This window comes from Cyprinus carpio, chromosome A23 (assembly GCF_018340385.1).
Source record: "Cyprinus carpio isolate SPL01 chromosome A23, ASM1834038v1, whole genome shotgun sequence".
Classification (NCBI taxonomy): Eukaryota; Metazoa; Chordata; class Actinopteri; order Cypriniformes; family Cyprinidae; genus Cyprinus; species Cyprinus carpio.
In genome coordinates, this window is record NC_056594.1 from 12,460,311 (window position 1) to 12,472,549 (window position 12,239).

Genomic DNA, 12,239 nt, shown 5'->3' on the forward strand with positions numbered 1-12,239 from the left:
GGACATGACATATTTGATTGTAAATCGCTTTTTAATATTAAAATGTGCATATACATATATATATATCACTTGCAAGGTAAAAGTCAAACTTGGTTCCATTTGCTTTAGTTTGACAGCTTATTTGTAGAACATTACTTTAAAACGCAAGTTAATCGTAATCTTGGGATGTAAAATGTATGAGACTCGTGGTTTACCGCAAACTCTTTATTCACGAGTCATTGGATAGACGGTGTTGACAGTATTATTAGTTTCAGTACTGCTGCTTTGTGTACGTTTGCACATCCATTTGCTTTCCCAAAATCCAGATGGGAACTGTCTGTTTGATGTACGACTTACAAGTCAAAACAAAAGACATGACGAGATCCTCTGTACTCAAATGAACTAGTGTATTTAGAAGAAATAACTTATTGAACTGGATTCTCTCTAGATGATAATAACAGTTTAATCTGTATTTGTGGGAGATTAGTGGTCGGACGTCCCAGTCTTCACTGCAACGATGCCTTTAGCATGATTAGTTACTGAAAAGACAAGCATCGCGCTGAATGTAAGCTTAATAATTAATGACAGTACAGCCTGTTTACAGCAAGGATCAACTGTCCAAAATGTAAATAAAGGCGCTGATTAATCACCAGGTTGTGGCAATCAAATGCTGTCCTGAAGAAACACCCAATATAATGTCCAATCATATTACATTTCCTTATTAAAACAAACATTTGACTGTTTTCCAACTATGCACGAGGCGTATGATTTGATGCACGCATGCGCCAGAATGCGGCAAAACAGGGACCGCAATGGATGAATAGCGCGTGCGCTTTACACGCCCACATAGAGAGTTGACAAAGAGCAATTACGAACCCTCTGACTGGCAGAAAATTCTGGAACTTGTACTGAGGTGGAGCTGGTTCTCAAGCTGGATCTTGAGCAAGCCACATAATCTTCAGATTCAGTCTTGAGGCTTCACTGGAATTATCTGCCTCGCTTCCGCGCTGAGACAGTTAGCTGTAATTCTTTGACAGAACTTAATTCAATGAGGACTTTCTGGATCTGCCTAAATTCTTAATATTTATGGAATAGAACTAATAAAATGTAATTCTTTGACAGTGCTTTTGGGAGTGGATTTGGGATTGGTTGCACGTTGGAAATACAAAAGCGCACTTTAGGCCTAAACAATATTGTTGCATGTTATACAATAAATGAATCCCCTGGATACTTGGACAGCAATGGTCTTTTTTTCTTCTTGCTCCTAAACACCACAAGACGGTGTGGCAAACTTCTAAGGACATGAAGACATTTACTGCTTTGCTAAATTGCTAAAAATAATTGTAATGTGTTTATTTGACAGAGGAAACAACGGGATTATAAACAAAAAAGCGACAGAATGTGGAATGCGTTTGAGAGAAATGTTTTGTCCTTGTATGCTGGAGCGCTTTAAAACGCCCTGGAACAGCCTCACCGTGGAGAATTATTAAACACTTGCAGACTGCATGCCAGCCTCACAAACAGAACACACACTCGATGTTCGTGAATGTTCACTTGTTAATTTTTGGCGCCAGTTATCGAAAGAATGTTCTTTGAAATATGACGCCATTTTGAGCATAACCTAGTGTAGAAAAAAAACCAGCACAACAAAAGAAATGACAGCACGGCCATTTTGTTTCCAGTGGAATTAAACTACGTTTCCAGTATTATAATGCCTGGCTTACCCAATCAAACACAAACATTATACACTTTTAGTGAGTGTAACTGCTACTTTATACCCTTTTTGTTGTATTAGTTATCTTTATTATAATGCCTGGCTGACCCTAGCAAATACAACTATTTGTTACTATCTGTTCCTATCCAAGTCTATAGATCATCAAAACGAATAGCGTTTGTGGCAAGAACTGAAATGTAATTTAATCATGTTAATAACTCCAAAAAAAATACTTCTAAAATAAACAAAAATAACTATGGAAGGCATTCATAAGATTTTTTCATGCAGTACTAAAATGTTACGGGAGTAAAACTAAATGTTTTTAAATGACTTTAAATATTTAGGTACAATGGGATCATTGTGGGGAAAACAAAACATTTTCATGCATCGTCGCTGGGGTGGTACCCCTAACGAGAACAAATTAGTACATCTATAAAACTAAATGTTTTTAAATGACTTTAAATAATAAAAAGAACATAAAAATCAAAACACTAATGTTACGGGAGTAAAACTAAATGTTTTTAAATGACTTTAAATATTAAAGCGACTATATCGCTTTAAATATTAAGGACTTAAAAAGCACATCTCTTTACTTAAATGTGCATTTTTCAGGCAAACCACAGACCCTCATGGGATTGTGTTTACGACCTAGATTGTATTTTGAAGAGAAACTGTGTGTGTAGGCCTATCTATCTATCTATCTATCTATCTATCTATCTATCTATCTATCTATCTATCTATCTATCTATCTATCTATCTATCCAAAAAAGTTTTCATCCAAGCCTAGTCCAGTTTCCTTTCCAATAGCAGACACTTTTATCCAAATATATATAATATATATATACAGGCTGTATAGGTCAAGTTTGTTTTCATCCAAGCCTAGTCCAGTTTCCTTTCCAATGTCCTTTGTTCCTCGCGTTTTCCATGGCTTTTTAATGGGCCTTTACAGGTGACATGCTGTGAAAATACAATATGTGATTACATTTTATGCACAAAATCTTAGTTATCTAATTGATGCCTTGAGGATGAGATAAAGAGATCAGCAAATGCAATTAATTATTAGTTCTAACCTGATATATGGCTTCCAAAAGGTCTTGAGATGGTAACAGGCACACAGCTTCACCAGTGAAGCAGATTAGAACATGGAGTACATCTGACCAGCTGCCCACTGTAATCAGTAACACGAAAAGCCCACCCAGGCGCACAATGACTGTATTGAGAATCTGTTGGCCGGGCGGTTGATGTCGATCCTCTGAAAGATTGATTATATACTTATGATTAAACTCAAATGATGGGCAGTGTTGGCATGAATTTTTTTTTTTTTTTTATATAAATTAATACTTTTATTCAGCAACAATGCGTTACACTGATCAAAGGTGACAGTTAAGACATTTCTAATGTTACAAAAGATTAAAATTTTAAATAAATACTATGCTTTTGAATTCCGGTGAATAGGACTGTGTTAAAACCGTAAAGTTTTACCATTTGATTGTCTTACCATTCATGTACACAACCAGCAGAGTGTAGCAGATTGTGAGTGGGGTCCAAAATTTCAGAGCCTCGGTGGTTGATAGAAAGTGTTGGTTTATGTTTGATATGGCAGCAATTCCAGATACGCTAAAAGTTATAATTAGGGCACTGCATAGCCAGGCTAATATAGACGTGCCAGTGGTTAATAGTCCAATGCAAAGTCCACAATAGCGTTGTGAACTGTGTATTGGATACATTGTATTTACATGTCGCCATACTCTGCTGCACCTGCTTGCCAAGAACCAGCTCAGTCCAGCTGCAAGGAGGAGGCTTAGCCAGCCTTGCGGTGCCCCCTCGTGGAGGAAATTAAGGCTGCAGGTTAGTGCGCAGCCCAAGGAGAACTGGCACTGGATAATCATAAGTAACAATGGGTCCATTATTGAGTCCTAAACAAAAAAGAACAAGAACGTTTTATCTAGATTGATAACGAGTTGTCATGCACAAATGTATTAAATGTCATAAATCAATTATGCTCGTACTGATCCTCCTGTGATCCGTGCTGAAATGGTTCTGAGGGAGAACTCTAAAACTATTAGAGATGCAACGCGAGACCCCACAACAGAAAGAACCACAGTTAGGATCCAGAACTGAATTTTCTCTATTAGTCCACCATTTAGTCTGTTCCTTCGTTTAATGTCTGTTTCAGGATCTGCGATATAAAAGACAGACAAGAGAAATGTAAAAAAACCATCAACAAAAACTGTCATATCTTATTATTGAAATATTATATAATATTAAATATCTATTATCTTCAGCCATACAGCATGGGTTAAACAACATAGCACATACAGTATAACTAACCTCTGTGCCTCAACAAATAAGTACGTTTTTAAAAGGTTACGAAGAACCCAGATTCCACAAGCACCCACAAGCCCTGTGATTAACATAAAACATAAGACATTTATATATATATATATATATATATATATATATATATACATACACACACACACACACATATGACTCACCTTGTAAAACGGTCAAACATACAAAACACACAAACACACAAAACACTTGGCACAAACCGGGAAATGAAGGACAACATTCCTAAGTGAGAAATTGTTTAGTGCGCCAGTGATTTGTTTACATAGACACTAGTCAAATTGGCCACACACACACACACACACACACACACACACACAAAAACAAAACAAAACAAAATGAACTTAAATCAAAAGCCTGTATTAGTGACCTCAAGTGCAGATATGACATGTCTGCGATCTACAAACATATATATTTTATCAAGTGCAGATATGACAGTTGGAGGTTTGGTATCACAGTCTCAAAGGTCACTTAGTCCTTGGATCAGTTTTTACAACTCTTTGATTTGTTTCTCTACAGCCACAAAGGTTTAATCTATTAATGTATTTCCATAATTATTTCGGAGGCCTGTTCTTGATTCAAAATTGTAAAAATATGAAATAAAGGAACATTACATTTCTGCCCTCTGCTGGGGATTATTTTCATTTGCGTTAATATATTATGTGTACTTTCCAGAGATTTTATAAGAGGAACATCCCAAGTCTCCCGGAAGTCCCGGGAAAATGCATAATGATAGCGGGCTCCTGATGCCGCAAATTAAAAATCTCCCGGAACCTAGAGCGAGCGAGCAAAAGCGCATGCGAGACAGAGACCTGTGTTTCAAACCGTGTAGCGCGCGCACGGCAGAGAGAGAGAGGGAGCGAGAGACCTTGCGTGTGTGTTCTAGTGTGCGTCGAACGCGTGTAAGACATAGAGCATCCTGATTGGCCTTTTCGGCCAAATCAACCAATCAATGTCAGTGTGGGCGGGCTTTTATCTCTTCTCCCGAACCAAATTAGTCAGTTATGTCTATCTAGAAACAGGAGCACCATGGCAGAGGGAGAGTGCCACAAAAAAAAATAAAAAAATTTAAAAATAAAAAATTTTCCAAAAAAAAAACCTTACACAACCAAGTATAAGACACATTTTACGGCAGACTACACGAAAGTAGTAGTGTATTGTAGTGTCAAACATAATGACAGTCTTGCTCGCTGCACTTTTGTAACAGCGACTTCAACATTGCACATGGCGGGTAAATGATTGCAAAAGGCATGTTGAGGTGAGTTGACATGTTTCATTTCATGTGCATATTATTCAGGGCTAGTTGCGGCTACATTGTCTTAACAATTTAGACCTGTTTAAAGTTTCAATGGAAAATAAATAAAAAGTAGTTTACATAAATAGTATAAGCAGCTTATATAAATAGTAAAGTAATCTACATATTTAAACATTAACGAATAATTGCATAGCCCTATAGCTTATAGAAATTATTTTTATGCTTTGATATTATGTTCTGTGGTGAAATTATCATTATTTCTTGGGGGGCGGTGTACTTCGGGATACCTCCCTGAAAGCTTGAACGTTACACTGCATTCAAGAGCTTTCCAGAGATTTTATAAGAGGGCTTGAACGTTACACTGCATTCAAGAGCTTTGAACAGTCAACAGTTACCACTCATCCAGAGTTTGTTGAAAAAATGATTCAGTCATTAGGAGTTCATTCAAGTATTCAATTAAGCGCATTCACATTTTACACAAAACCAGGCAATTGTTGTGTCAACAGTATCTTTCACCTGCAGCATGCATGACTCACATTGCTCTGACATGAACTCATATTGTGGCCAAGGGCCAGGCTCTGGCTGGTGAAGATTCATTCGGTCAAAATGATATGAAACCACAGTGTCTTTCGGATTATAGGCCATATCCTATGGAAAAATGAATTGGCGTTCACATTATACCGTATTTTTCTATACAGCCCATGAAATCTAACCTTTTAACCTTGCAACCAGCATCCGAGAAAGAACGAGGCACAAGCTGGATGGGAAGATGAGTTTTGATAACAACTTGAACCATCAGGAGAAGTCACCTGAGTGGGCGCGCGCTTGCACTTTTCAAGTTCTCCTTCATTCAGGATGCTGTCCACTACTTCTTGTGTCCGAGATGATTTTTTATTTATATTGCATTGTGTTGTTTTCACAGCCTCTTTCTTGTTTTTTTTTTTTTTTTTTTGCACTCTACCTGATTTAGGATACGTGGCAATGAGCAAATCCACCTTTGATGCCTGGAACTTCACTCTTGCCCAGTCCTTCACCAGCCGCTGTCTGTGGTAATGGAATACCCTGCATTTGATTCGGCCCTTCGCGAGTTGTACCAACCATATTTGGACATATCTGGTTATATGCTTAATCACAGACACAGTTAGTTATGAGAACATAATTAACTGTGTATGTGATTAAGCATATAACCATAGATTAAATAGATTTTTATTTAAGACTTTTTCTGTGTCTAATCGTTTCATCTCTCGGACGTCAGCATGATGTTGAATGTATTAAACGATTTAAAAGGGACGCTGTTTTTTATTTTATGCGCATACCTTGAGAAACCTGGACAGTAGCAGCCCGTGCCATTTGTTGTAAAACTATTGCCTTTTTTATTATTATCATTTACTGTGTAAACACTGATTCTTAGCATGTTTGTAACTCTATCCTCCCTGCAGCAGATGGCGCTACTGTGTGACACTAAGCGGCTCGTTGAAGCTGTAGAGGGAAAATGTGCGTTAGCTTGTGGACTGAGGGAAGCCCCTAGTTAGCCAAGAGTGGAAACATGGATGATGAGGAGGTCGCCGAGAGCTGGGAAGAGGCCGCAGATAGTGGGGTAAATATGCGATAGCTGAGCTTTCCTTCTATCTTCCACAAAATGTCTTTTCAATGTAGACAGCCTCGCGTGGAGCATTAGGCTGATTCATACCACCGGCCTCATGCTAGCGCGCTAGTCACGCCTGTATATTCAGAGTTGGGCGGTAGGCCGCAGTTAAAGGGAAACTGGTCCCAAATCAGATGTTGTGGGATATTTCTTATTTTAAACCAGTAGGTAAAATAGAGGCGATTTTGAACATGGCGGTTGGTGAAGTGACACGTTCGTGCGTCGCGTAAAACAATTGGTTTTATAAGAAAATGACGTAATGAAATAAAACTGTGCTAACTAATGCTAGTTAGCAGGGGCAACTTCCGATGAATAAAAGGGGGAAATCTTTCTTTGCCACTGCATAAGAAACCAGGGATGGCTGCCGAATCGGCCGAGACCTGGTGAATGTCGTAGAGAAGGGACTGTGTGTTTCTGATGTGTAATTTTATGAGTTGATTTCATGCGGAAATACGAGTTCAGAGCAGCGGGATATAGAAGTGGGATAGTCTCCATTCAGACAGTCAACAGGCGCTTTTCACAAGTTTTCAATTTGTGCTGGGGTCTGTTGTCAGTGATACTGTGGAACAATGTATTTGCAAATCAACATATCTTTATTTAGTTAAGTATTTGTATTGATTTAGATGAAAAATGGAAGGTTTATCTCAATAAGAGCCGTTCTAGTTATAACTTTATGACAGAATAAATAAATAAATAAATGACTGAATTTCTTATTTTGGGCTGAACTTTAAATATGCCCTTGACAGAAAAAGTTCAATGGTATTTCATATCGCGTTTCTTTACTCTCATTTAGTAGAGATATTGAGCTCTTTTAAAACACGAGACTTTTTAAAGAGTTTGTCAGTATTTGTCTGGCAGTGACGTCAACACCCCAGCCTTTAGGCTCAGTAAACACATCTTTGAATGTTTCCCTCAAGTGTCTGTTTAGAAAAGCCTCATATTGTCTACCTACTCGAGCAGCACTCTGTAATTCGGCCTCGTCATTAATTTAGCCACTGCACTAAGGATATATAAATAACTTTGTGAAATTGAAAACTGGCTGCTGCTGCTTCAGAGGCTCTTTGCAGCGGCCTGCCTGAACTGTTTTATAAGATAACTTTATGAGATATTCTTCCAGTAGAAGTGTTCATTTTTTGTGTGTTTGACTTAGGAAATGGAAAGAAGACTAGAGGAAAAGCTTCGAATCAGTCAGAAAGAAAGGTGTGTCTGGTCATCCTTTAGTTTTTGAGTCCATGTTTTGCTCAGTGTAGCTTGTTTTACTCTTAATAATAATTATTATTTTTTGGATGCTCTTCCAGACTCTCAAGTGGCAGTTCGAGTCGTTCTCCGATGAGAACAGCCATCGTAATCCAGGATGACTCCCTCCCCGCAGCACCCCCTCCTCAGATTCGTATTTTAAAGCGACCCTCCAGTAATGGATCTTTAGGATCATCTGTGACGCAGACTCGACCCTCCCCACAAGTAAAATCCTTAGCTCAGCGAGAGGCAGAATACGCAGAGGCCAGGAAGAGAATCCTTGGCAGTGCTACTCCTGATGACACGCCACAGGAGAGAGCCAATTCAGACCGGTAAAATACTGACACGCTCATTAGGGCGAAACTCTCATGGTTCTGGAAGTTACATAGACTTTTTTTATGATATTGTATAAACTTTTCCATGCATTCCCATCATGAGCTCTGAGACTGAGCTAGATAAGCTTCTGTAGAAGACCACAAGCGAGCATCATAATAGCTGTGTCAACAACTTCGATTTATGTTGTGGATTATGGGAAGATCCTCGATATAGAGTGCTTGTTTAGCATAAAAATATTAAATTGATCAAAAGTGACAGTAAAGATTTTTATAATGTAACAAAAGATTTCCATTTCGAATAAATACTATTCTTTTGAACTTTCTATTCATCAAAGATTCCTGAAAAAATGATTGAAGGAAAATTCAAAAATATTAAGCAACACAACTGCTCAGCTTTACTATCGGAGTAATAAATTACCATTTAAAATATATTAAAATAGAAAAGTGATTTCAGATTGTAATATTTAATTATTACCATGAATATTACCGTCTTTACAGTATTTTTGATCAAATTGATCATTTCTTTTAAAAATATAAAATCTTACTGACCCCAAACTTTTGGATGGTAGTGTATATATAATTTTTTTTTTTTTCTTGCAGCAAGAAGCAAAATATATTTATTTTTATACTTGCCATAAGCTTTTTCTAAATCGGTAGCGAATTTCAGTGTTTCATGGCATAAAGTTAATTCATTAATCAGAGTTATTAAAGTTGTAATTTGTTGCAGAGCTGATTTGTTTTGTTCATGGCTTAAGGCTGGATTACATAGGATGCATTTTTCCAGTTAAAATAAGTTCTCCCTTTGAAGAACTCCTCTCTTGACCTTGCATTTTTTTCCCCATTCCACTGCCCACATCTCACATTTTTCAAAGCAAAAACATGCTCTGTGTGAATGGCCCATTTTCCACAAGTTGGTATGATTCTTTAGGGTCTTCGTGAAATGTCTGCAAAATACTTTGGTTAAAATTCCTCAATGGTCATGTAAAACAACACCCTTTTTACCTTGTCAAAAACAACTCTGTTCACAGCGACCCGTATCGGTGCATGTCTCTTTAAATGATAATGAGCTACTGCTCACTCCACCCCTCTCTTCTGTTTTTGTGTAACAAAACTAATCCACTGTGTCCTCAGTAGTTCTCATGTTAGGAGAAAATTTAAACTCTAAGTTCACTTTTACATCCAACTACAAAAAACCTGCATTGCTTGCGTGACATTGTCGTAGCTACAGCTGCTCGAGCACTGAGAAAATGGCAGACAATGTACAACTGGCTGAGAGCAGAAATATGCTAATACGGGGTCCATCAGAGATTGTGGGCTGGGACTGAAAATCAAAACAGCTTGATGATTAAAAGCGTTTAGGTTTTTTGGGGATGAAATAAAAAAACAGTGGATGGTTTTTATGATTGTAGTAAGGTTGTGTCCACACACTGCTAAGACACATTATATGCAAACACCATATAAAAGTGCATTTTGCATCCGATGAACCCTTTAAGAAAACTTTGAAATCTCTGTGGATACTTCTAGAACCAAGGCTCAAGACGTTTTGTTATTTACAAATGGCTGCTTTTAAAATGTTAAAATGCTCAGTATATTTTTGAGTGTGTGTTTTACATATTGTCTATCCTCAATCAGATCCCCACGTGGAAGCAGCCATACACTTTCAGAGGAAAACAGATCAGGAAACCATGTGGTTCGACAGCCAGCAGGTCCAGATGGTACACAAGGCTTTCACCACCAGCGCAGATAGGAATAGCAGCCTTTCCTGGGAGAAAAGGAGAGGCGATAGTGGGTCTCCCAGATTACTGTTGAAATTCAAATTTTTTTTAATCAATATTTAGGATGTGGGATGTTTTTCAAATAAGTACGAAACCCTCTTGAATCCAGCACAGCATGTGTGGAATGTAACTGGGGAAAGAAACACGATCCAGAGGAGCGAATGGGGAACGTTCCCCGCTTTTACACTGTGATGAGGACCTCGCTTCCGGACACTGCTCACTGTGATGTCCAGCCCCCAACCGCCAAAATCAAAATGAAAATAGAGAGAAATGAAACGAACTGCAGAACCATTTTCCCTTCCAGCCATCACTGGAAGCCAGCCTGTCAAGTCAAGCCCTCTGAAGAGACATTTGAAACAGAAGAAAACAAGTGCTGGATGTGCTAGAACCTATAAAAGGATAGTAAGAGGCACCAGCTTCCTTAAGCAATAATTCTAGAAATATCACTAATTATCCAGACCTCCCTTCCACACTCATCTCTCAAGCTTTTGTATTGCTTGTGTTTGTCTTTTATTTTAATTTTGGTAATTATTGGCTATGTAAGCTAATTGCCGTATGTTTTTAAATTGGTAAGAAACAGTGAGGGTATGTTGTGAAAACTCAAGCTGACTTTAAGTTCTTTATTGTTTACGGTTATCTCTCTTTTTTTTTTTTGTTCTTTTACTCATGGGTCTTCCTCTGACTGTCCTGATTTCTACATTAAGTAAGAAGAATAAAACAAGAACTAGTAGAGTATTAAATGAGTGCAGCAAATCACATTTTTAAACCGTTTCTTTGCCTTTTATATGATTTAAAAAGGTTGTCAATTTTAGACCTCTGCATTTAAAGTGAAATCCGGTGGAAAGATGACTTGTGTAAATATTCCTTGTGCTGGAAAGAACTGAAGGGAGTAAAGGGGGGGCGGGAGGAATGATTTCGCTGGCTCCTCTCACCTCACTTTCTCATCAAATCTGCTGTTGGCCATTTTCTTTTCTTTTTTTTTACTTATGTAGGAACTCAGGTTGTTGTGAGGAAATAAGAGCGGATGAATGAAGTTGTGTATCAGTGGATAGGTTTTTAACTGAATGATGGTGCAATGTTTAGCTTACATGAAGAATGGCTTCAAGATCATTTGAAAAACACCTCTATGACTGGATTACAGAATATCCTATAAGAGATTATTTAACATTTATTAAAACCTAAGAGAAAAGTGTGTCACACTGCACTTAACAACGCAACTTTAATGGAGTGTTAAGTTGACCTAGTTGCTTTGGCTCTCGCAATACAGTGTCTTTACATGAAGAGCCATACTACCTTTCTTGACTGTAACTCCCTTTTTTTTTTTTTTGCTTTTTTAGATTTTCTTCCTAAACCTTACTCTCTTGTGCTATCCATGAGTGATATCTCTGCCTCATGCAGTTTATGGAAATACCCTTTAATCTGACATGTCATTGTTCACCCATTGTGCTGTAACAGACCAGACCAGACATGGCCTGCCTGAGAACACAGAAATCTGTCTGTAAATACTTTTCAAAATGCCCATTTAATAAAGACTTTTTAAATAATGTCTCTGGAGACCATTTTTGAAAATATTTGTTTCAATTTTTTCATTTTTTTTTAAATGGGGAATTCTTACTTTTACTTCTAATGCCATCCAATGGTTTGTAGACACATGATGCAAGCTAGTCCTCCCAGTAGCAACTATATGTCAAAATGTTTAAAAGTCAGCTTAAATAAAATATTTATCCATGTGATATACACAAATATTCAACAAAAAACCGATGGATTAAACCAAGTTCTGCTCTGCTTTATATATATATATATATATATATATATAAAAATATTTTTTGGTAAATATATTACATATTCGCTATATATATATATATATATATATATATATATATATATATATATATATAAAAAATATTTTTTGGTAAATATATTACATATTCTGGGGAAAAATGTTTCC

The 12,239-nt window shown here is 37.3% G+C and overlaps 2 protein-coding genes across 2 annotated transcripts; one reads left to right on the forward strand and one right to left on the reverse strand.

Annotated features, from left to right (window-relative positions):
• Positions 1–2,503: 2,503 nt before the first annotated feature.
• LOC109078146 (transmembrane protein 82-like) lies at positions 2,504–4,003 on the reverse strand. The gene is made up of 5 exons (XM_042713971.1): positions 3,985–4,003; positions 3,703–3,872; positions 3,192–3,609; positions 2,764–2,945; positions 2,504–2,650 (listed from the first exon to the last, which is right to left on the reverse strand). The coding sequence occupies exons 1-5, from the start codon at positions 4,001–4,003 to the stop codon at positions 2,573–2,575; spliced, it is 867 nt and encodes a 288-aa protein (XP_042569905.1). The 3' UTR covers positions 2,504–2,572.
• Positions 4,004–6,749: 2,746 nt separating this feature from the next.
• Positions 6,750–11,839, forward strand: LOC109072242 (SUZ domain-containing protein 1). The gene is made up of 4 exons (XM_019088501.2): positions 6,750–6,897; positions 8,096–8,145; positions 8,244–8,513; positions 10,149–11,839. Exons 1-4 carry the CDS (start codon positions 6,847–6,849, stop codon positions 10,261–10,263), a joined length of 486 nt encoding a protein of 161 aa, XP_018944046.1. The 5' UTR covers positions 6,750–6,846; the 3' UTR covers positions 10,264–11,839.
• The last annotated feature ends 400 nt before the right edge of the window (positions 11,840–12,239 follow it).

What these genes read in the sequence shown, in the direction of transcription:
- LOC109072242 (XM_019088501.2), top strand. Translation starts at nt 6,847, where the DNA reads ATGGATGATGAGGAGGTCGCCGAGAGCTGGGAAGAGGCCGCAGATAGT. An exon ending in CGAATCAGTCAGAAAGAAAG is followed by an intron (nt 8,146 to 8,243) that starts GTGTGTCTGGTC and finishes ATGCTCTTCCAG; the next exon opens with ACTCTCAAGTGGCAGTTCGA. An exon ending in GAGAGAGCCAATTCAGACCG is followed by an intron (nt 8,514 to 10,148) that starts GTAAAATACTGA and finishes ATCCTCAATCAG; the next exon opens with ATCCCCACGTGGAAGCAGCC.
- LOC109078146 (XM_042713971.1), bottom strand. An exon ending in CACGGATCACAGGAGGATCA is followed by an intron (nt 3,610 to 3,702) that starts GTACGAGCATAA and finishes TTTTTTGTTTAG; the next exon opens with GACTCAATAATGGACCCATT. An exon ending in TTTTGGAAGCCATATATCAG is followed by an intron (nt 2,651 to 2,763) that starts GTTAGAACTAAT and finishes GTATTTTCACAG; the next exon opens with CATGTCACCTGTAAAGGCCC.